The following is a 25,579-nucleotide window of genomic DNA, read 5'->3' as shown; positions in this document are numbered from 1 at the left end:
AGAAAAATTCTGTTCTGATGCAGAGTGAAAGCATTTTGAGTTTAGAGGCAGCGTCTCCTCCCTCCCACTCATCTGACCAGTCTACCTAGGCCTCATCTTCTTCTACTAATTGGTCTAGCAGACCCATCTTTATTTTCCACTTTTTGTACTCATTCATTCATTCAATTATGCCAAATCCATTTGCTCCTCTTTTGACCAGGCTATAGTTAACTCACCTCACTTCCTCTGGACCTTACACAACATCTGCCATTTTGTTAGAAACATACTCTCTGCTGATGGTTGTAACTGGAGCCCTTTGTCTCCGCTTCAGTTCTCTCTTCTGAGCTGACCAGTTGCCCCAAGCCTTTTGTTTTTCTAGACATTTCCAAATGCTCTCAAGCCAATTCTCACATTCTCTCTCATTTGGAGATATGTCCCATATAGTTCTCATATGGAGAACACAACTGGCCACGCTACTTTTAGGGGTCAAGCTCTGATATATATGAATCTTCCAATAGCTAACTGTATAACATCTCAAAAATGTACACATTATTTCCAGTTTGAATTTGTCTAGCATCAGCTTCCAGCCATTTGATAATGTTATACCTTTGTCTGTTAGATTAAAGAGACCAATATGAAATATTTTTTCCCTATGTAGGTGAAAAAACCCTGTGGAAACTCTCAATATATGCAATCTAGTCATAACAGCAAAAACATACTCCAACATAATTAGGCATCAACTGCAAAGGCTCAGTCAAAACACTTACCTAGTCCATCAGTCTGTGGGTATTAAGGAGGCAGGTCTTATTTCCATCCCCTCAGATTCTTTACAGGAAAGATGAATTAACATCTAACAATATAGCTCTGCTTGGGGGTAGTCTCTATTCTAAAAAAGGACTGTCCACCCCCTGACACACAAAATTCAGACTTGATGTAAAGCGAATTTACCTCTCTTTTTAATTTGTTGATTTGACATTGGCCTGTACCCTATCTTTCTCCTCATGAAACTCTGTCATAGTTGTGGCCAGCCCAGGTTCCATCACTATAAATGAATAAGGGCCTACTGGCAGGATGGCTTCTGTTGAGGACACATCTTTGGAACTCACTTCCTTCCACTGGTTCATAACAGCCTGTGTTTTTGGTGGTTCTTGCAGCATGCTCTCAAGATTATCTTTTTGCCCTTGCCAGGAGGGAATGTTGGGAGAAGGATGATATTGATTCCTTCAGGTAGGCTGAGTGCCAGCCATTTTCTCACAAATCCCATGGTTAGAACACGGCTCAGGAGGCAATCTTCAGTGACTCTGAAAAAGATTTGGGGCTTGGGTGGATAATCAGCTGACCATGAGCTCTCAGTGTGATGCTGTTGCCCAAAAAGAGGAAGTGATCCTGGGATGGATGAGCAGGTGAATCTTGAGAAGGAGTAGAGAGGTTATTTTACCTCTGTATTTGGCACAGGTGTGACTGCTGCTGGAAAACTGTGTCCAGTTCTGGTGCCCATAAGTCAAGAAGGATGTTGATAAACTGGAGAGTGTTCAGGATGATTAAAGGATTAGAAAATATGCCCTATAGTGATAGGCTCAAAAAGCTCAATCTATTTAGCTTTAAAGAGAGATGGTTAAGGGGGTGACTTTATTACAGTCTATAACAGAGGTCAGCAACCTTTCAGAAGTGGTGTGCTGAATCTTCATTTATTCACTCTAATTTAAGGTTTTGCGTGCCAGTAATACATTTTAATGTTTTTAAAAGGTCTTGTTCTATAAGTCTATAATATATAATTAAACTATTGTTGCATGTAAAGTAAATATGTTTTTTAAAATGTTTAAGAAGCTTCATTTAAAATTAAATTAAAATGCAGAGCCCCCCGGACCGGTGGCCAGGCAGTGTGAGTGCCAGTGAAAATCAGCTCTTGTGCCGCCTTTGGCACACGTGCCATAGGTTGCCTACCCCTGGTCTATAAGTATGTACATAGGGAAAAAATATTTCATATTGATCTCTTTAATCTAACAGACAAAGGTATAACATTATCAAATGGCTGGAAGCTGATGCTAGACAAATTCAAACTGGAAATAATGTGTACATTTTTGGTGGTGAAAGTAATTAGTAGTCGATTCACTGTCCATCACTAACAATTTTTAAATCAAGATTGGAAGCTTTTCTAAAAGTCATCTGTAGGGATTATTCTGGGGACATTCTATGACCTGTGCTATACAGGAAGTCAGATGAGATGATCACAGTGGGCCCTTCTGGCCTTGGAATCTATGAGTCTATGAATGTGTGTTATATGAATACTGTTACTGCAATTGCACTCTCACAGGTGATTGATTGAGTCCTAAATATGAATTTTATTTTTAAGAGTGTACCAAGGACTCCCAAGGCTTGGGTTGGTACTCTCGTGTAGTTAGTACAAATAAACTTTATCCACCCCTGAAAGGAAATGTCTCCAGGCATGGGCTTCATTAAAACAGTCTATACAGTGGATTGTACATTGACTCCATCTATAGATCCTCAACAGAAATTATTTTTGAAACTTTGTAAGACATTCAGAAGAACATTGTACAGTATATAGTTTTGTCTCCATTATTGTAATAAGGAAATTACTGAGCCTGAAGAGATGTGAGACAAGAATAACCAAAACAGAAGAGTAATTGGGGGGAATGAGGAATGGGTATACAATAAATTATGAAAGAAAATGGAACTGACTTGACTTCTTTCTCTTAAAAAAAAAATCACTTGAATTCTTAAGGCATTACAATAGACAAGACCCTGAAAGAAAAGACTGAATGGGTGCCATTAATGTGTGAAATATTAACAGTCAAGCAATTTTCTATGATAGTAAGTTGTGTTGATGTGGGGTTTTATGATGCAAGACCCGATTCTTCTCACTTACACCAGCACACATGGGAAACAACTCCACTGAAGTCATGTGAGCTACACTGGTATAAAACTCATGTTTTCATTTAAACCAAGTCTGATGCTATTCTCCAAGGTTCTCTCAACAGCTACTGCCTTCTGCATTGTGTACTAGCTGCTTGATGTGTGCTTTATCTTCCTTCAAGGCTGCTCAGTGTTTCCACTGTTCCTTCAGTATTTCATAGTATATCTTTAGCCCTTTTTGTAATTCGCGGTGATATTTGTATCTAGAAAGAAACTAACTTTTAAGCTTCCTTATTTTATTTGTGCATTTCTTAGTTTAGTTATGGAAGTTTTATAGGAATGCAGCCTATTGTGACTGGAACAATTACCGCCTCATTTCCCATTACCATCCCTATTATTTAGAAATATGTTTGATAACTATGCACTTTCTAGCACTGAAAGGATAGACTCTCCATATGTGGTAGGCAAATACACAATATATCCTGTGTTCCAACCTCTTATGTCAATTTTCCTATTGCCTTGGATAGTTTTGGTTTTAAAATGCAATGCAACAGACCCCCGTGGTGGGGCAGTCACCCCGCCATGCCTTGAAGGGCTTAAAACAGCCCTGGGAGAGGGCTGTGGCCGGGGAAAAGCTGGGCTGATTTAGAAAGCAGCCACAGCTGCAGCCAGTGCAATCAGGGTCCAGCTGTCCCTTATAAGGAACGTCAGACACTCTCTCTGGCTTCCTAGAGATAGAAGGACCTGGCTGCCTGGGAAGCTGAGAAGGGTATCTAGGGTGGAGCAATGCTGGGGAAGGGCTGAGGGAGCTGGGGAGCACCAGCCTAGCAAAGCCCCAGGCTGCTGGCCAAGTTAAGGGCCCACAAAGGGTACTAGGGCTGCAGAGGGGCAGCCCAGATATAGGCAGAGGCAGCTGGTCCAACCCCCTTGCCAATGATGAGTGGTTTACGGACTGCAGTCTGCACCAGGGAGCGGGGGTTAGATGATGACTGGCTGTAGCCACTGTGGCAAGGTGGCGATAGAGGGTGGGGGTTCCCTTGGGAGCAGAGACCCAGACTGTGGGGTACGGCAGAGGGCAGAACCCCAAGATAAAGAGGCACCCAGGTCCAGGAAGGACATGGGGGCCAGCAGCAGGCAAGACATCAGCCGGTAGAGGGAGCCCTGAGCTGGAAAGAGCTAATTCCCTGGACAACCAGCAGGAGGCGCCATGCCGGTGAGTCATTGCCCCGCACCACACCCCCACTGCCCAGCATCCCCTGCGAAGCCCCACTACAGCTTTCCAGTGCTCCTCAGACTCTCCACTGCCCAGAACCCCCCCTCCAAAACTACCCCCAGAGACCCTCTCTTCCAAGCCCTGCCCCATGGCCACTCACCGGCCCCACTGGGAGGTGACTCTGTGTGCTGGGCTGAGCGAAGAGTGCTCCAAAAGGACTGCATGGGGCCAACTCCCCCTCAGCCAGCCCTGACTTCAGCCCTGCCATCTGCTGGACCGGGAGCAGCAAAATTTGAATTATTAGGTGACCCTAGAATGCTGATGCTCCTAGGCACATGCCTACTGCACCTAGAGGGAAATCCAGCCCTGCCTCCTAGTGTCATTTATTATTGGGATATTCATCTGGATAGTAAATATTGGGCCAAATGCACCCTTGTTGTGCCGCCACTGATTTCAATAAAATTACACCACGGATGAATGTAGTCAGATGTCTATTATTAAAAAAAAAAGTCTAAATTTGGTTTGTGTTCACATAATTCTTTCCCCATTTACTTGGAAAATCTGGCACGAGAATTTTCTTCTTCTTAGGGCAGATCTGCAGCAATTTACACCAGCTGAGAATCAGCCCCTTTTATTTTCAGAGTCAGATAAGTGTATTATCAGATACTTTGCAATTCTTTTGCAGTACCCCTGGTCTCTAGAGAATACCACCACCTACTGACTGCTAATGTTCTTATTTTAATATAATCTCATTCCCTTAAGTGACCTTTTTTATAAAAAGATAATGTTACCTCTTTACAGAAAGGAAAAAAAGCTAATTGATAAACAGAAACATATCGCCTCTTCTGAGCCAGTGAGTGCTTCTTCAGCTGCTTTAGGGATGAACTACCCAAATACTTTCCCAAGAGAACCAGAATGACACGGTAACATGAAAGTTGAATTTACTCTCCTGACTTCTGCATAATACTTACACCATATGTAACATAAGCTCATCTAACCACTCCACGCACTGCCTCCTGCTTTCATCTTTACCCAGAAAGTGAAACTCCAGATTATTATTTATCAATCATTCCAGCATTATATATTACTCATTCGGCTAGGACAGTTACATGTCAGAAAACAGTTCTGTATGGATCTAGCCCTAGAAAATGGAGACAAAGTGGTAGAATAAGATAAACAAGAAACACTGAAAAAAAGTAAAATAGGAAACCCATTGGCTCCTACACCATAGAGAAAGAGGCTCTGTGAACGTCTCTGAATGTGCAGCCTGAAGTTTTTTTTAAAGTATTGTTATTTGTATTGTGCTAACACCTAGGAACCCTAGCCATGGACAAGCACGCCACTGGGCTCAGTGCTGAACAAAAAGGCAGTCCTTGCCCCAAAGGGCTTACAATCTATGCTTTTCTTCCTGCTCTTCTAGAGTGTTTTCTTGACTCATTTTCCAGTGAACTGAAATGGGGGGAGGTGGGGGAGAGACACCCTTTTCCTACTTTCTATCAATTCTTTAACTTTGGGAAGATATCAGGCGCTGACAATCTTAAGATTCTCATGTTCCAAAAGGTCTTATCTTCCTATAACACACAATGACACTGCCGAAGAGTAGGACAGGTTGGAAAACAAGAGTTCCATTTCATTATTCCCCCACCCAACTCCAAACTGCCAATAGCCCTATGATTAGGGCACTCACCAGAAATGTGTCTTTTATATCCAAGGAGGGCTACTGGCCATTCTGGGGGTGGGGTGAGGATGTCTGGGCATGTGTGTGTGTGTGTCTCTCTCTCTCTCGCTCTCTCTCTCAGTTCCATCTTGGACTGTCAAAACTAACACTTTTCCACACACAAAAAAATCAGTTTTCACTAATTTGCATTTTCCAACTAAAAAAGTTCTGTTGAAAAACTCCTAGTCAGCAAACTCAGTGCTTAACTTGTGCCAGGGCTGAGCCACTGTACCTTGAGGCTTGGCAGTTCAGAGCGCCAGCACCTTGGGGTTTTGCTGCACCAGTTATAAATGTAAAAAACTGGCTCAAGCACCTCTTTCATTACGAATTAAGCATTGGGCAAACTACAACGTCACTGGGCTTCCGTTTGCCTGAGTGTAAAATGGCTTAATGTTCCTAAATTCCCCTGAGATCCTTGGACAAAGGGCACTAAGGAACTGCACATCATTCCAGATTTGCAGACATCACTGCATTGTAAAAAAAGATTATTTTAGGTGTTTTGGGATTTTTTTTAAAGAACATGACTATTACAGTCTATTCTATTATACATAGGTTTTTATACAGGGTTGATCACCAGAGTATCTGAGCACTTTCAATGTCCAATTCATGAAAGCACTTTGAAAGCAAAGGCGTCACTCTCTTCCTTTCTGAGTTATGACTGTATTTGTATGGACAACAACATTAATCTCTCAGAGTCTTTGTTTACAGTAGGAGTTTGTAGACCATCTGAGAATGTACCTTTTTCAACTCCACTGTGTAGCCTGTGTACAGTATTTGGATATATTTATTATAATGAGTTTAAAGTGTTGTTGTGGCTATATTCTGGATTTGCTATCAATAAGAAAATGGTAAATTCCATGAATACTGATGATGGAATAAAAAAAACTATTCAAAATTCACGTTTCAGGATTTACAATCATATGACTTTGCATACTTTTAGACTTGCTTAGCATAAGGCTTCACACTGCTAATGTGTTTAAAATTGATGTCAAAACTGCTATTTAAATACATGATGTTCACTAATTTGACTGGATCTCTTTGTGGGGTTGCAATTTTTGATAGCTGTTTCTCTTATATCTGTTTATGATACACTGCAAGTAAGATCACATGAGCTTTTTGGCGGAGGGGGAAGCTATCAGAATGACAACAGCCCTCAATTAAGTAAGTGTTGCAGCACTATATCTTAAAGTTATACTTGCTGTATTTAAAATAAAAATGCCAAGAGAAAAGGTTACTTTCACAAACAGGCAGAAGATAGTTCTCAAAAAGTTGATTCCAACAGAAGTGTCACAAAAAAGCTTGAGATATAGAATCAAATAAATTAGAGATAGAAAGTCCTATAAGGTCATCCAACCCATTCATCTCCTTGTCACTGGAAGACCATTCCCTATAGAATTCTCACATGCTTTGTCCAGTCTAGTTTTAAAATACCCCGTCAATTGTAATGGTGCTAGATGGCTCAAGGGATTGGAATGAATACAGTTACCATCATCACTGGTCTGAGTCCAGTAATGACTGATAGTGGTTACCAGCTGAGAGCTGCTTGTTGGCCGTTGTAAACAGTAGGTGGTCTTCAGACAGGTCACAGTCGACAGATGATCACACCACTGAAACCATCATTATAACAGATACCAATTCTCTTGGCAGGAAGATGGGGCTCAAAATGAGCATGAGACTGAATTTATTTTTGATCTATATAAGTAACCGCTCCAGGTCAGGTTTTAGGCAGAGTGGCAGATCAGTTTGGAGAAACTGGCAATGCTGCTGCCTGTGCAGCACTGGTTCTGTGGAGAGTGCATTTTCCTCTCTGGGCTAATCAGAGAGCTTTTTTCCAGTAGTAAATTCCATTTTAAATTAAATGTGTGTTTTCTGTAAAAGCTCTGTGGGGAAAGGATAAACACAAAGTGTTTCGGCCTCCAAAGGAAGCAGGCCTAGCAGCTCCAAAGCACAGTCTCCCTCCACTCCTTGCATCCCCCAGAGGCCTCTCTTCAGGGACTTGGGTATAGGTGGGGTGAACAGGAAGATACTGGCTGGAATGGATGGATGCAAATTGTTCCTTTGGCTTGGCAGAAGTTAGTCAAAAAAGATAACATGATCATATTAACATTTCTGACGAGTCTCACGCAGGGAACCTGGGACAGCCACATTTGGGGTCGTTATCAGGAACTGGGGGCCAGGTCCAGAGCCAGTGTGGAAACAGCTTGCCCTAGCCTCCCACAGGTGGTCCTGCCCGGTGCGGGGACATATCCCTGGGTGCGGGTTCAAAAGGGGATCTTCTCCGATTGTTTCTTAGGGCAGCAGTCCATTCCATTTTGAATTAAAGTGGGCAAGGATTGGATGCTGCTGCAGCAAATTCTCTGGAATCCATGAGCCCCTGAATGCAAACTTGGGACCTTATATTTTAGAAATATTGCATTAGTCAGAAAAACTAAAGTGTGTCTTAGCATAACAGGTCAGGACAATAACACTTAATATCCGATTTACATTAAATATAGTATGTTTACTGAACACAAAACCAATTTTTATAGCTGTTGCTATAGCTACAATTCAAGGAAACCATAGCAACAATATTGTATTATGTACAGCCTTAATTAAGGATAGTTAAATCACGTCTGTCACTGCAATCTACTAAGTACTCCCATGGAATCTAGTTATATTTCATCTTAAAATGTTTTAGTTATTTTTTGCAAAAAATATTTCATGTCATGATGTTACTAATTCCAACACACAATGAATTCCCTTTTGCTGCCACATTCTGCTAGATGTTCACATTTCCAAGTGCATCACCCTTTAAAATTTGTCTATTTTGTGAAAAATAGACATGTTTATGTCACCACTTACTGATTGCATAAACTTTACTATTATACATCAGTGATAGCTTTAACCTTAATTACTGAGTGACTACTTTCCCATAACATGCCCAATTTCCCAAGTCCCATCACATTCAGTTATCCCCCAAAGGAAACCAACTGCCTGAAATTTCACATGCTATAGCTCATCCCACGGTAGAGGTTTTTTGGGGGGGAAATATGGTAAACATCAGGAAAAATATCTTAAAGTGTACGTGTAGTTCATCTTTAAACATTTTTCTCACCTTTTTGTCTTGACAGATGACTGAAATGGCATGGCATTAATGTGTTCTGTTTTGTTGCTTTACTGAAGAAGAGTGCCTTTCAGTAACTCTGTGGAGGCAGGGCAGTAGAGGATGTATGCAAAGTAGTATGTAGCATGCGCCCTTGCCTCAGAATGGGAGGCTGGGTGGGGTGGGGTGGGGTGGGGTGGGGAGGGGAATAGACCAGGGGGATGAAAGAAGTGCAAGGAGCTATCAGAAAGGCAGAGCATAGAAGAGAATATAGAATGGCAGCAGACAAGACTGGGGATCTGATATGGTACAAGGAGATAGGGAAGTATACAGGGTGCATGCACCAAGTATGGAGGGGAGGGGCAGAGAAAGATAGACTGCTTGAAGTTGTACATTAGCAGCACACAACACCACAAGAACATCTGAACTCTGAAGTTAGAGGGAATTGAACTCAACACCTTGTAGGATGAGACAAAGTCTGTTTTAGGATTCCACCAATAAGGCAGAAGGGTATCTAATCATTTTAATATATAGGGTACAGCATATACATACATATTCATTTATAATTCTAATGCATTCACTCTAAAATAAAAAAACTATTAGTCTAAAAAGGCTGTGAGTGAGTTACAAAGGCGAGCTGCATGAAAGCTTTTCACACAGCCGACACAAAAAATCCCCCTCACACAGGGAATAATGAATTCAAGAGCAGAGTATTCACAATTAGCAAGGCATGTTCAGTATCCTCCTCATCATTGTTAATTAGCAAATATTAATGTAATCTGCATGTTTGAGGGGGAAAACAATTAAAGTTACTAATTAAAAAAAAATCCTCCGTGGCCTCAGCTACATTGCAAATAATGTCTTGCTAATCGATTAATCAGTCACTGACTATCAGACCATTCAGTTCCATCTCCGATGTATGGGCTCATCTACATGGGATTCCCAGCCCAGACACTCAAGCTAGCAAGCTAAAACTAGCAGTGCAGCCATAGTAGCAGCTCAGGCTAGCTGCCCAAGCACAATCCTGCCCTACCCGCTTGGTACATACTTGGGTGGCTGCCACAGAGTCACACTGCTATATTTAGCACACTAGCTCAAGCAGAGGTAGCGCATGTCTCTCTACCCTCACTGGGAAGGACACCTCACAGCGGCAGTGTAAATGTACCTTTGAAATACATTAAACAATCAGTAAGTGTGGAGCTACCCGTGTTTCTACATCCACATCTAACCTCTAGGAGAACGAGCTGGTTCAGGGCAACAGCAATAGGATATTAAGCCCTTCTCCTCCAAGGCTGCCGGTTTGACTCCAGCTCAGACTGGCAGCGACCAAATGACTTTGGTGGCTTAATTTACACAAGTTGGTGGCCTCCATCCAGTTCACATAGTGTCCTCATCTCAAACCCACCACCACAGTTGGCAGTCTGCAATGTTGGAGACAGGCCCACCTTATTAGCTGGCATGGAGAATTAACTGCCCTTTCTCCCTCAATGGGTTCCTCAATCAGTTTTAGGTTTAAGGCACACTGGGTGAAATCCCAGTGCCAGTTAAGTCAATGGCATAGCTCCCATTGACTTCAATGAGGTCAGGATTTCACTCACTGACTCAGGAAGACTTCTTTCCTGCTGCTTGTCCTGTAGGCAAATGTACTCCAGGGCTCTCAATTCTGCATCCTTCATAAACACTACATTCATTACAAATGTTAAAAGCGTTTAAAAAATAACTCCCTACAAAACTACAATTTCTTGCTCTGGTTTTCACTTTTGACACTGTAATGGTGAAACAATTAACCTATCCAGTGAAGTTAGAAAACTAAATGATAAACAGCTGCACTTACAAAGTGGGAAAAAATAGCTTCACTCTCAAAGAAGATATAATCAATGTACTCCGTACATGAATCTAATAATTATTTACTTCCTTAAGCAAAATAAACCAAACAAAGAAAATAAGAAAATGGGACTGTAAAAGCATTTTATTGCTTGCCAGTGTAAAAAAGGAATAACTATCAGGAAGAGCTTGTAAAACAAATTCATGTTTTAATGTTATTGCATTTATTTGAATGATTTGCACTTATGCACAAACAGCAAAGAAATTCTGAAGACAGAGTGAAGAAGATTTCAGTAAAATAAATATAATAAATATAACCAATAATAATAATAATAATAATTAATACATGAATACCTCCAAGAGTGCCAATAGCATCAGAGTCCTTAAAGTACTGGAGTTGATGTAGTCTGGCATCTTGGCAAGATGGCTTATCAACAAGACCCAAACCAAACATTTTGCAAATGATAAAATACCACTAGTTAAAACACCATATGATAGTCAAGTGGAAATGAAAAACCAACAATCTTCAAAATAAACTGACATGCTGTAAACTAAATATTAAGGCAATATTTAAATTAACCCCACAAAACACCAATCTGATGCTTGCTTTCTTATTCATACACTACCCAGAATTTTGAGTCCAGTTCACCATTCTTTTAAAGCTCTGGTTATGGAGATTACAGAGTTTAAACTATCCAATTTTTTTTAAAAGGATCCTTTGGTGTTACTTGCTTAGATTTTTCAGTGGGACATTTTCTGTCATGACAGTTAAAACTCTTATCTGAGGCCAGTGCGATGGGGGTTTGTTGAGCACATGGTTTACTTTGTTGTTTTTCAAATGCTTCATTTAGTTACCAAATTTACTGATACTTTCTAGTCATCGCTCTAGTAGAAGTTCTTACCTCTTGTGTTTTTACATTTATATATCCATAGTGAGTTCTGAGAGGCCGCCTTTGTTTGTCGGAAAACGGCATCCATTTCACACCAGTTTGTCCAAAGCATTTTAGAATCAACGGGAAGTTTACTTCATTTGTAAGACGAACGATGACGAATAGGAATGCTGCTATGAAACTTATTGCAATAATGGCCTTTCTCTAAAATTGGAAAAAAAGAAAGCATTTTACTAAAAATATAAGAAACAGTTTCAAACAACAACAAATCTATATATGCAATATCCACAGTAAGTACTCTTTCCCTTTTTCAAAGCTTTATCTGCTTGTGCCTACTGCAGGGAATTGTAACTGTTAATGCTGCTAGATCCCAGTAAGATAGGCAACTGAATAATTTTGCATCTTAAAACTTGAATTTCAGTTGTTTTAAGAGCTTTGCCTAGGGCTGGTTGAAAAAAAAATTCTTGTAAAAAAATTAATCCTATTTTTAATCAAAATGGCAAAAATATTAACCAGCTATATAGCTGGCTGAAAAATTGAATGCATTTTACATGAAAAATCCATCTTGGAATGTCACTACAAAATCAAAATTTGGACAGTTTCAATCTGTAGTTCCCCTGCATGGCATACATGACTGGTACTCCCACTTCTTCACAAAGCTGATGCACTGAAACAAAATACACAATGATATCTGTATAGGCTAAAGTGATATATGATTGTCCCTTTCTCTTAACAGATTATGATCTCATTTATTACATGTTAATTCTAAATCATTCCAATAAAGTCAGTGGAGTTACCCTGGATTTACATACTGTAACTGAAATCAGAATCTGACCCCTTCATTCCTTAGAATAAGCGGGCCAGACTTTCTGCTTCTTTCCAGGCTCGCAGATTTACAAAGCGAGCCCTTATTACCAAGGACAAGTTGACCTCAATTGTTAATAATTTAAAAAGGTCTCTTGAGTGTTCACTTAAACCCTGATTCTCACCTCTAATCCACCTAAACCTGAACCCACCTAGTCTTCTAACCAGGAAAACGTATTAATTACAGCTGCAGGATGGTGACACATTTCAACATAATGACTTAACATATAACTTTTAACAAGAGCAGAGAAATTGCTTCCAAACTACTTAGAGACAAAGCATGTCCAGCTAGTGCAAGTGGCTAAGGACTTTAGACACAACAGAACTATACAGTTTACAGAAAACACTGTTTTAAAGGTTTTGTTGGAGGAATATGCCATTTGTAGGCTTGAGGTATTTATATATTACTCCCATTGAATTACTGCTTTACCTCATTTGCTTCTATTTAATCACTCTATTGAAAGTAATTCCATCATTGTAAACAGCTGTATTAATGGAGCTTCAGTAAGAAGAAATAAATCAAGCCCTTTGAGAAGGTACAGTCTTTAAAATACATATTATGCCTTAATGATGGATGTCAAAATTTGACTGCTAATGTCTGTATTTAATTGCAATCCAGAATAGCTGCAACTAGCACAAGTAGCATATCTGCAATGGCTATTACGTGTGGATGCTAGCTGCTGTACAGGGGTAGCTGGAGAGAAGAATGAGAGGACAAAAGACTTAGGTATGTAAAGATATAATCTGTTCCTCACCTGGAGTTTCATTTGACTACATACTGAGTCACCAGACTGGAGAAATGAAAATTCAGTTCTGGGTAATGTTGGTGTTGTGTGTGTTTCTCCTTACACAGAAAACATTATATCAAAGAACCACTTGAGCTTGGCAGGGTCTAAATAACCATGTTTATTGAATATATACAACATGCAAGGACTAGCTTAATATATATACTACCACTCTGGTAGGGTTCTGGTGGCTTCAGAACACAGTGAGCACCACTAGAGAGTTCACAGACTATATAAAGAGCTACTATCCTATTCCCATATACACTGCAGTTGGCAGTATAGTTATGGTAGGTTAATTAGATGATTTGTCTGTTTTGACATCTTGGAAAACTGTAGTTTTATGAGTAATGGGAGGCAAGACAGGTTGAGATGGGAAATCAGGGAGAATGGAGTTACTGAGGGGACAATGGAAACTAGGAGAAGTGCTCCCTCCAGTGATGAGTTTTAGTGAATAAAATAAGAGGCAAGTTATTCATAAACTGTTAAAAAAAAAAAAGTTAAAGCAAGCAGTCTGAAGGGCAGAACAGGAGTATAACAGAATAGCCGATCTAACTTCCAGAAACCCTAAGAGCCTGTGAACTTCTCATCAACTGCATTACAAAAGATGTACATTATATTGCAACAAGCTGGCTAGCATGGGCACATGTGCTATTCCACTGTTCCAGATGGAATAGGATCTGTTTGGTTACATATGAAAGCTTTTAACAGTTTTGAGTGGCCAGGCTGTGCAGCACAGTGAAATCCAGGAAGCAATGAGAGGGGTATACATTTGTTGGATTATTTACTCCATTTAGGACTTTCCCCCCACTAAATAATGCAACAATTTAAAAGGGATTGCCAGAATTTATTTGACTGCATGTTTCCACTACATCTGTAAGCCGCGTTTGAAAAAACACACAGCTACAAGACATGGCATTGTATTCTATTCCACCACCAACAGATGTCACCAATAGATAGCTGTCTATCTTCCAGCTTTACTGAAGACCTTTAATCATAGATGCTGACTCCACGGGTGCTCTGGAACTCAAGCACCAACCGAAAAAACCAGGGGTGCTCAGCACCTGCAGGCCCGGATTAATCTTTTGTTGGCCCCAGTGCCCCGACTATGGTCCCGCCCCCCATTCCACCTGCGCTCTACCCAAGGTCCCGCCCCACTCAGCCTCTTCCCCCAAAGCCCCACCCAATGCTCCATCCTGAGGCCCCACCTGGGCTCCGCCCTTTCTGCCCAAGGCCCCACCCCTGCTCCACCCAAGGTCCCACCCACTCTTGGCCTCTTCCCCTGAGACTCCACCCACACTCTGCCCCAAGGCCCACCCCTACTTGGCCTCCTCTCCGAGGCCCTGCCCACCGCTCACACAGGTGGGGGCAGAGAGGAGCACTCACCAGCAAAAACAAAAGTCACCGACTGTATCTTTAATAACTCCTTGGAGAGGGTGTGGAGGGTTAAATCAGGTCGTGAGAATCAAGTTATCCTCATTTGCAATCACCCCCAGCTGGCTTTCCTACAAATACTAAAAGGTTTCTTTAAAAAAAGTCAGAGGGAGGAATTTTTCTGCATTAGAAATGCAGAGTGTGTCTTTATACAGAAGATTCTACAATGTCTGCCATGACGACCTCACAAGCGAACTGAAGGGATTTTTAATCAAACTATTAAATTTGGATATTTATTTTATTTTTGGTAATACACATTTAAGTTTATTTAGCTTTTTGAAGAAAGGAAGCTTTTTGCTAAAGATTCAGCATATTCATTTATTTCATTAGGGTGTGAGAACCACAAGCACCCATTCTCTGAGACACACCCTCCTACAACAAGACTGCTAGCGAAACCAAGGAAGACCAGAACTGACAGCCCTCAGAATGGCTCTGGTTAAAAATTAAGCAGAAAAAGACCCTGCCGACCTAACTTTCAAGCTTTCTTAAGAAGCAAAAAAAGGCACATGATCAATGCCTAAAAAATGCTATGCCTGTCACTTTAAACAGAGGTATACACCCAGGGCTGGCTCCAGACCCCAGCGCGCCAAGCGCGTGCTTGGGGCGGCATGCCGCGGGGGGCGCTCTGCCTGTCGCCGGGAGGGCGGCAGGCGGCTCCGGTGGACCTCCCGCAGGCGTGCCTGCGGAGGGTCCGCTGGTCCCGCGGCTCCGGTGGACCTCCCGCAGGCACGTCTGCAGGAGGTCCACCGGAGCCGCGGGACCGGCGACCGCCAGAGCGCCCCCTGCGGCGTGCCGCCGTGCTTGGGGCGGCAAAATTCCTAGAGCCGCCCCTGTATACACCTCTAAAGAGGCTTTTTTCCAGCCACTCAGGAAAATTTTTTCATAGGTATTCCTCCTGCAGTGTCCCTTGTAACCCCCCCTGCTAAAAAATAGACATTGTCACCTCTTCTTTCCTGAAATTTATTATTTTGAACTGGATTTCAAGGCTTTTTAAGTCACATTGGGTCATTAAAATATGGATGGAGCCATATTTATATCTTATTGCACAATTGCTAATCTCAAATCTTATGCACATCAAAATTTTAAACAGCTGCAAAACCAATCATTTGAAATGTTGCCGCACCAATACAGAATTAAATTAGCAAATTACAATAGGGAGATATCTTGTTCCTGCTTTACTTTTTATTTCAGGTAGTTGCAAACAGCCCTTTAACAATAGAAACGTTTAGAATCTATTTCCTCTGACAGGAACGCTCCCTATATGAAAATCCCAGTCAATTTATAAACTTTTCTAACTAATTTAATATAGGCATTTTGATGCACTTGGCATTTTAATTAAAAGATATCTAGTTTTAAACATGTTCCGTAGCAGATAATACATTTTAACAGATTCATAGCTGAATGACTTTCAAGCTATATTAATTTTCAGACGCTTTTATTCCTTTTACAACAGTGCTAGACTTTAATCTAGCAGGGAGTTGCTAGAAGAAAATTACCATATTCGTTTACAGTGGCCAACAGGCTTTTGTTTGTTAACTTCACTCAGTAACCAAAGTAGATGCTCACTGAGGGTAAAAATTTGTGTATGGCTACTCTGATAAAATTGGATGAACTGAAGGGATTTGAATATATGCAATGCAATACTTGTGGTTACCTCAGGTAGGGAAGTTGCTGGGGCACTAGCCATTTTTCTTTCTCATTTTCTTTTTTTCATTCAATATCCATAATATAATCCCAATTTTTGTTTGTTATTTCTTGGCAATCAGAATCATTCTGTCTAGGATGTATATCAAAATCAATAAGCATCATGCAGTAGGCATGATGAATCATTCCTTCTAGGCTTGAATTTATATATGTTGTTATATAATCACAGGACTGTCATACAATGTTGCTGGTTAGGATTCTGAGGAAAGCTCTGTGGAAATAAAACATGAATGATGAAACTAGTGTGTGTGTGTCTGTATTTGACAGTATGGTTTCTAATGTGGTTTAACATATATAACCATTGCATTATCCACATTTTGGGGATTTAACAGTTACCGGTGTGACTCATTAGTTTTATTTTAGCAAGAATTTGACAGTTTTCTGAGTGAGGGAGAATTGTTTTTCTTTTATGATCTGATAAGGAATATCGATGTGACAACAACATTTTACAGTTTCATCATTTTTGATGGATTGGTAACACATTTAAATGGATCTGTAGTATTTTGTGCTGTATACAGTTGTCTAACAGGACTAGTAATAATTTACAGGTTTAACAAAAAAGAAAACATCTTCAGGATGACAAAGCAGTGTCACAACTTGCAGTAAATTCTACAAAGGTCTATAGTATCTGCTTTACTGTGTTCCCCACACTAACTCCTAGATCCAGAACCAACCAGTAAACCAGTAAAATCTGTCACTTGCAGAACAATATATGGCAAAGTCCCTCAAAACATTTTACAAGTAATTTAATAAGTCCCATAATATTCCTGTGAGGTACAAAGCTAAATGCTATTCCATCCATTTTACAGATATATAAACCAAGGCTTAAGTGACTTGCCCAAGGCCACACAGTAAATCAGCAACAAAATTCACTCTCAGTCCCCTAATCTAAGCACTAGGCCAGTGCTTTCTGACAAGACAGCTATTACTATTATTTTATCATCTGTAAAATGCCAACAGTGAGCTTGGTGCCGTACAAGACACTAATAAAGACAATTCCACGCCCCGAAGAGCAGTTTAAAATAATACATTTGGGGGAGAAATTGATTTTTATAGACCTTTTTCTAGCCGCTATATTCATGAGTACGTGGTAACAGTGAGCCCGGAAGGAAAAGTGAGAGGTAAAGATTAACAAGTATGTTTGGAGTCTCTTAAATGACATGATACGGTGTAATATTGTACTGGTTTCACAATACTTACTTTTATGACTATAACAAAGGGCTCGATTTTTTTTTAAATACTCCTGCACGTTATACTACTTTTATTGTAGTGCTGCAGGTTTTCAAGCTTCATTTGATTTTTACTCAAGTATACCTCCAACTGAAAACAATAACGGCTACATTCACCGAATTTGTTTCATTTTGTGAACTACTGTATGTAAAACCAGATTTATTTTATTTTGTCTTTTATAGTCTTGAGCACCTTGTTCAAGTGTCACTTTCTGTCACAAAAGACCACAGAGTGAAATTCCTTCAGAAAAATATTTCACCACAGATCTGCTTTCCAGCATCCATCTCTCCTTGGCATCATGAGAACAGCTGCCTAGAACTGCTAATGGTCATTCAGAGACTGCTCTTCTTGAACTCTCCAGAGATATAATCTCAGCTGTAACTACTAAAAAGTATAACAGGAGTAACATTGGAAAGTGGCAAATGCCATAACCGCAAAAAATGCTTACCTAGTAAAGAGACTTTTTTTAAAATATACTTGCATGTCAAAAACCACTAGCAACAAATCTATAGCTGGAGATATATTTGCATTGTATCCAGATGTGAAAGTTTATCTGAAAACACTCAAAGAGCAATATGAGACAGCTAGTGGATTTTTGATTCCACTCCTTGGGAAGAAGAAAAAAGGAATGGGGTGAGATTGGCAGACAGCTCTGTTTCTGAAAGATGAAAGGGTATTTTTGGACCAGGATATATTTGCTGTGCTTTATTCCTGGAACATGACCAGCAGGGACGCACTGGAGCAAGGAGGAGAAATACCCTAATAATATTTATGTAGAAATAGAAACTCTGCGATTAAAAAAATATGGGCCAGACCTTTGTGTTGGCCTGGAGAACCTATCTACCAAAAGTGGCCTCATCAGCTATTGACCCTGGGTAGATCTGATAATACTTTGAGAAAGTGTCAGTGCCACCAGGTGGCCACCTGAGGCAGAAGAAGATGCAGGCTGGAGCAGGGGCTGGCTAGCATGAAAACAGGCCTGGAAAAGAGCAGGAGCAGGAATAAGAGCTGGCTTGAGCTGGAGCACAGGCAGTCTGTCAGAAGTACTTGTCAGTGGGAGTGCTCCCAGCCAGGTAGTGATGTTGAGCAGACTGGAGAGACTGCTTCCCTTAGGATCACCTGGGTGGGTCCTCGCTTGTGGACTGGCTGAACCCTGGTTGAATGGCATGGAGCCTATCACAAAACCTGCAGAGAATTGCCTGTGATGACTGCTTTGAGCAGGGGGTTGGACTACATGACCTCCTGAGGTCTCTTCCAACCCTGATATTCTATGACTCATCACACACACTGGCTCAGGAATGACTCGTCAGGCTTAAGCAGGCACAGGCTCAGAGGTAACTTCAGCGATTACTCACCACAGTAAGCATGGATGGAAGACCAGGTGGCTACCTGGCATGTCTCATCTCCTGCTCTTTTTATATATGGCATTACTAAAAGCTTCCAGGAGAAATATCTTGAGGCCCTTAAGGAATGAGAAACCCTTGTATATATTCTTCTGATATATTTTATCCATCTTTCTAATATCGGACCATAGATAACTGAAGACAAAAGCAGCATGAGGGTTTTTTTGCTTATTGTTTTGATCCTATGACTCTCCTTACATCAGTTGTAACAAACAACACTTCCTTCAGATGAGGGGGATTTTGGGCAACAAGATGGCAAAATACTCTCTTGGGAACAGTGGAATGACGTGCTGCCTTTGGGGCCAATTTTTGTCATTATAAATGTGCAAAACTGCTGCTCAGTTGACAAGTTTCCCATTTCCAAACGTTCTGTGTACATAGGAGATCGCTATCATGAATGTTATATGGACTGACAAAGTGACAGAATACTGAACTCACTGGCTAAAAAAAGATTGCCAGGGCACTAAGTGCTTCTTTACTCTTGCATTTCCTTGGGCATGAGATCTTGCAACAAAAATGGCTTGGAGTCAGACCTTGCCTCGTGACTGTGGACGACTATCTGGAAAGGAAGGAGGGAGCTCTCTAGCCCTTACTGGCCTAGGATATTTGCTTGGAGATTTTGAGCTGTTAGGTCAGGTCAGATGCTTGCCTGAAGACTGACTACTTGTACGTTAGTGAGGGTGCACCGTGACCAGTTTTGTACATTCCATGGCAGCAAGGACCCCTTTGGAGCTACTAGAGTCAGTAGCCCCTTGACAGTCAAAGAAGAAAGCCTTGCCCAGCAAGCTCTGCCTTCTGTCTTGCCCTCTGTTTTATCTTTTGTCAGTTCAGCTGCATTCATGAAACAAGGTTCTGCCTCTCTCACTTTGTCAGTGGCCAATGACCTCAGGATACTCTTCTAACTCTGAACTAAATAAAGTCCCCTGAAGTATCAAGTAGCTTGGACAGAAACTCCATTTGTCTCCTTTACAAAGCAAGAAATTTTCTTGCTGAAGCTGGAGCACCTCACACCTTTGCATTATCCATGAGACCAGCATGACCAAGCCATCTTGCAGCAGGTGACCTGGCCAGCAGAGGCTGAGGGAAAAAAAGCTTGTGTTTAAATCCAAAAATCGGACCCACGCAAAGCAAAGAAGTAGGAATCATAGAAATATGACTGCTGGCATAGCTGAAAAACAAAATAAAGAGCATTGACCTCTGCAGAGAGCATTGGAAAATCAGTAAAACTGTCACTGCTGAGCTTCTACACAATTCTAAAGACATGATCCTTGATCTCATCTGCCTCAACTGTGCACAATTGAGGGAACCAGAAGTGAGAACTGCCATACTTGTCATTGTCCAAGGAACTGAAGATGTACAATGATCAATCTTAAAAGCCTTGACTGTTATGTTTTGGATAATTGCTGTTATTTAAATTTAGCCCCAAATTTAGCCCCTAAACAACATTTGGATAACTAGATTATTGTGTTATGTGCAGTATTCCTATAGGAAACACCATACATGCTTAAGTAATTTTATAAAGTTATTTAATGGAAAACTGGGAAATTTTAAAGCAGAACTATAGATAGGAGAGAGAGATCTGGAAAATATAACAAGTATAAAATGGAAGACTTACTGTATCTGAAAGTTCATATGAAGATTCTGAGCAGACTCAATTCTGCAATGGCTTCTTAAGAATTAATCTGCATTACTATTTTTTCCTTATTAACCCACTGTTTTAATATGATTCAAAACTTTTTTTTATCAACACATTCCTGTCTTATTATGAATAGCTCCTTCAAAGACTTAAAAACCATTCCAGCTCTCCAACAACCATCTTTGTTTTTGCTCACTGCCATATTCTAGGGTCACTGGTTATTTCCATACACAGAGCCTTGGCTTCAGCTGATAGGCACTTGTAATCTTTTGAGTAGTCCATCAATACCGCTGACCCATGAAAACGCAACACAACCAGTCTCCTCCCAAACATAGTATGAGTATGTAGTCTTCACAACTGAATCTGCATGACAACTCCACCCGCTCCCCCCCAAAAAAAACGTTATTGCCAGAAGGGCAACCTGAACTTTTGAGCAAGACAGTCTTTCTATCAGTCTAGTATTTCATTTTAGATTATCAATAACTGGAATCTGCCCGGTAATTTAAAAGATATTAGTTTACCACTTAGAATCTAACCTATTAAAATGGCAAAGAGAGACACATTTTCAAAGTTGGGCTCTGGAAATACATGCACAAGATCTGTTTTTCCATAAAATACGGTTAATATCAGATCATTCCCTTCATTAGGGGTGATTTCTCTGAATTGGCCATTGTTGATTAATTGATGTGCTCCTGCAGAACTGGGCTGAAACTTGATCAGTAGTTATAAATGTACTTTGCACAGATATTAACATGAATTCTACGTGATGCTGCAGTAAGCAAGATGTTGTGGTACTATTAAAAAAAATAGCTTCTGCAGCACAGCTGCCTTTTCTCTGGATTAGTGCCCACTTATCAACAGTCTGACAAGCTTTCAGACACACATACAAGTTGAAGAATACTTCCCTGTAAATAGAAGTGCTGGTACAAGAATTTGTGGATCCTTCAACCTGGCAAATAGTTGCTACTATTTACTGAAGACCCACCTTATTGTAGCTATTTTTCACCTGCTGAGAAACAGTTTATAGGAAAAATGCCTCCCTCTTAGTTTTAACGCTTAGCTTTCCAGAAATACCCTATTCTGTGAGCCACATGATTCCTGTATAGAAACGTGTAAGTGTTTGTGGCAGACAGCGTGTTAAGAGCAAACTAACTACAGTAATTGACATCTGTTCTATATGCTCTGTCAGACGCTTGACTTGCAATTTTGTTTCAGCTGAAACTTCCATTAAGGTTCCCTTTCAAAAAGTTGAAATCTGCTACCAGAAATGGGCCTGACAGTATGTAAACCAGGGAAACACAATGCTTTTCACTTCCGCACATACCCACTAAGATTAGCAGGTACATTGTCTAGGAAGATTTCCTTTGCGTGACTGTATTGGTAGGGTCTGCATTTTAGGGGTCTGACAAGAAAAATGCATTACACAGACAAAATAGATCAGACAGAAAGGTAAGAGCTGTATGTAGCAAAAAAGAGAGAGCTCATGCAGTTATTAAAAGCTTAATGTGCTTCTGCACACCTATGCTGTGCTGGATAGAATATCAGACATACTCTGTTGTGTATTTATATGAACCCCGGTACTGCTACAACTCAAGGAGCATCTTTAGATCGCCTGGTAGGAGATCAGTGCTTTAGGAACAAGAGAATGAGAGGTCTATCTCCATTTGTGACCGAAGTCCTAGCTGGCTTCCGTGTGTACAGCCACAGCAATGAAGTCTTACGAGGTCATGGATGCTGACCACTTATCTGAAGCTATGCCTAACACTACACCAAGACACAGCCCCCAGATATACTAGCTTCTACAGACACGCACCACCTCAGAAGAATAAAGTATATATGGGACAAATAGACCTATAGACAGGCAAAAAGAGGGGGGACAAAATGTCCCCATAGCCCCATGTTTATAGGCTGTACATCTGTGAGAAAATGCCTTTTGCTGGGAAGCCTAATTTGACAGCAGCTTACTTCTACCTGCTGGGGAAAGTTTATAGCAAAAATAAAAGGAAACAGTAAAGCCAGAAATCTGGAGAGTGAAATCTGCTACATACTGCCAGCTGGAAAGCTTGCACTTTCTGCACTGAAATAGTCTACATTGGTTTATTCTCTGACCGCCATGCTGGACTTGAAGCTAAAAATGAAAATTGGCCTCCTGCCTCAGTTTCTTTTTAAAAGCCACTCAGCAGTAGAAGAAATGGGAGGATTTGCCCTGCCTGTTATTTGGCAAGAATCCTGTTCTGGCTTTTCAAACCACACTGCACTCTGGGAAGTCAGCACTTTTGAAAGCCAATTCTGGACGCACTGTCTGTCTCAATACAGCATGGGGGGTGCACCTGCTATTTGGCAGCACTGAAAAAGGAAACAAGTGGTCAGTTTTCACGTTTGGCCTCAAGGAGGCCACGTCCATCAGTCAGCGTCCCCAGGAATTTCAAGTGCAGATCACATTAGTAACTTGCTCTAGAGCAGGGGTTCTGCACCACAACCCCCATTCTGACAACAAAAAATACAACATGACCGCAGGAGGGGGGACCAGAGCCTGAGTCCGCCCGAGCCCCACTACTCCAGGTGCGGGGGCCAAAGCCTGAGCCTTACCCCCCCAGCCGGGAAAGGGGTCAAAACCCAAGCCCAGCCAGGGGGCCCGTAATGTGAGCCCTGCCACCCCAGGCTGGGGGGTTTGGGCTGGAGCCCCAAGCCCCAGCAAGTCTAAGCCAGCCCTGGAGACCATAGGCTCCAACTTTTCCCGGCGCCGGTGGGTGCTTGACCCCCCCCCCAGCCTCCGCCCTGACTCCATCCCTGCCCTGCCCCCATGCCAACCCCTTCCCCGAAGTCCCCGCCCCAACTCCGCCCCCTCCCTGCCCCTACTGGACTCCTTCCCCATATCCGCACCCCAGCCCCACCTCTTCCCTGAGCCCGCCACGTTCCTGCTCCTCCCCCTTCCCTCCCAGTGCTTGCCGCTGCAAAACAGCTGTTTTGCGACAGCAAGCGCTGGGAGCGAAGGGGAGAAGCGGGGACCTGGCATGCTCAGGGGAGGTGAGGTGGAGGTCGAGGTGAGGTGAGGTGAGCTGGGATGGGGAGCTGCCAGTGGGTGCAGAGCAGCACCAATTTTTCCCCATGGGTGCTCCAGCCCCAGAGCACCCACAGAGTCAGCACCTATGCTGGCGACCCCATTAAAATGGGGTCACGACCTACTTTGGGGTCATGACCCACAGTTTGAGAACCTCTGTTCTAGCAGGAGAGACACAATCCAATTTTAGTCACAGATCTCATTTGGGGAAAAAAAAAGAGACAACAAAAATTATTACAGCTTCAAAAAGAATTGACACAGCCATTTTTTCCTCATCAGACAATCAAATTTAGTTGTCCTTGGACAAGTCATCTTTGGATAAAAACTGTTCTAGCCTAACTCAGGCTTAAACAGTCTCTGCTGGCATATTTCATTAGAAACGTGAGGGTACTACTTTAAAAAAAATCGACACTAATATTATACCAGGCAAAAAAATCTGGTGGATGTTTTCTCACTCATTGCCAAAAAGCATGTTCCACTTCTGGCATATCTGCCTGAAATATCAATGGGCAAAAGTAATAATTTACAGCCTATAAAACTGTGAGACCTAATTATAGTGAAATTGAAGCTGAGACTGGTACTTGCTTAGTTTGAAGTTACAATTTTTGTGCCATATGATTTATATCCTGCCGTTTATATTACTGAAGAGAACACTGTCTCATATATATCATTCTAAAATTTTAGTGTCTTTCATCTTGAAGGAGCCTGAAGTTTCTTCTTGCTGTTTTAAACAAAACTTAAGCTGATAAAAAAAAACTAGACATCAAGATCACTTCATCCATCACTTTTGAGAAAAGTGTGACAGCTCTAACTATTGCACAAAAGCAATGCACAGTAGTTTAAACGTAAGAAGTGTAGAATTTCAAATTGCAGGGGAAATCAAGGTAGCAAGAACGTAACCACGAGAGCTTAAATTTGACAAAGGCAGCAGAGCTAAGAACCATGGTCGAGATTTCCAAAGCTAGGGATTTAGATGCACAAATCACATTACTTCAGTGTCATGGGATTTTAAACTTGACATGCATTGATTCGGAGATGAATACAACAACCAGTATCATTAGCGGTTGCCTTAGCCACATTAACATCTAATTTATATGTATTGGCTCATGTCATGCCCCCAAAACTTTGATCCATCATCCTTAAAACTGCATGTAGAGCTATGATGGACGAAAACAACCTATGGCACACAAGACTGACAATAGTTCCAGTAGGTGCTAATAAGCAACGCCCACTTCTGACAAGACGATCTGCTGCCTCCAGAACAAAACCACACACACTGCAATTCTTGCTGACTTGCCACAACTGACTTCACAACATCTTTTTGTGCTGGTCATTCACGCATTTATGTCCAGTGCTGCCAGTCCCAGTGCCAATCTCAGATGACAAATGGCATATCAGGGCCAGCAGCTATGTCTTTACAGGGTGGCAGCAACTCAGGGATAGAGAGACGAACTTCAGAAGCCTTAATTTACACCCACCTCTTTGCAACCTGTGATGCAAATCCCGGACTAGACTTAACAGACTGCCCACTGGAACAGCCAGAGTGGTTGCCACAATGCAGAAATTTGGCTTAGCCCTATCTTCAGTGTGACTGCGGGGCAGTGATGCAGATGGTCAAACATGTGGTGGAGGAGCCCACAATGACAAGATTGGAAGGTGGATTGCAACACTTTGCTATCCTCAATGAGGTAACTGAACAATTTAGATACCGACAAGTGACGCACACAAAAGACAAAGATAGGATTTTTAAGTACGCCAAGCCTGTGGGAAAATGGAGCAAAAGAAGGGCTTATGTTTGTAGGAATGGGGATATTGTTGGGGCTTGATTTTATTTTGGTAGGTTATTTTCCCATTTAGAGGTAACGTAGTAGCTGTTAGCCTGACAT

General features: G+C 41.5%; 1 protein-coding gene across 2 annotated transcripts in view; it reads right to left on the bottom strand.

Moving 5' to 3' along the window:
• The window catches only part of ST6GALNAC3 (ST6 N-acetylgalactosaminide alpha-2,6-sialyltransferase 3), a 312,788-nt gene that overhangs the window by 155,039 nt on the left and 132,170 nt on the right, over nt 1–25,579 (bottom strand). Inside the window, exons 1-2 of one of the 2 annotated variants that reach the window (XM_045028920.1) lie at nt 16,314–16,433; nt 11,592–11,783 (exon numbers count right to left, since the gene is read on the bottom strand). In XM_045028920.1, the coding sequence (XP_044884855.1) occupies nt 11,592–11,783; nt 16,314–16,346 (225 nt within the window). In that variant the 5' untranslated portion in view covers nt 16,347–16,433. Of the gene's footprint in view, nt 1–11,591; nt 11,784–16,313; nt 16,434–25,579 lie in introns of those variants that run through there. The other variant, XM_045028921.1, reaches the window with a different exon arrangement.

Source organism: Mauremys mutica, chromosome 8, assembly GCF_020497125.1.
Source record: "Mauremys mutica isolate MM-2020 ecotype Southern chromosome 8, ASM2049712v1, whole genome shotgun sequence".
Classification (NCBI taxonomy): Eukaryota; Metazoa; Chordata; order Testudines; family Geoemydidae; genus Mauremys; species Mauremys mutica.
The sequence above is the reverse complement of the archived record's forward strand: the minus strand, read 5'-3'. Positions and strand labels throughout refer to the sequence as shown.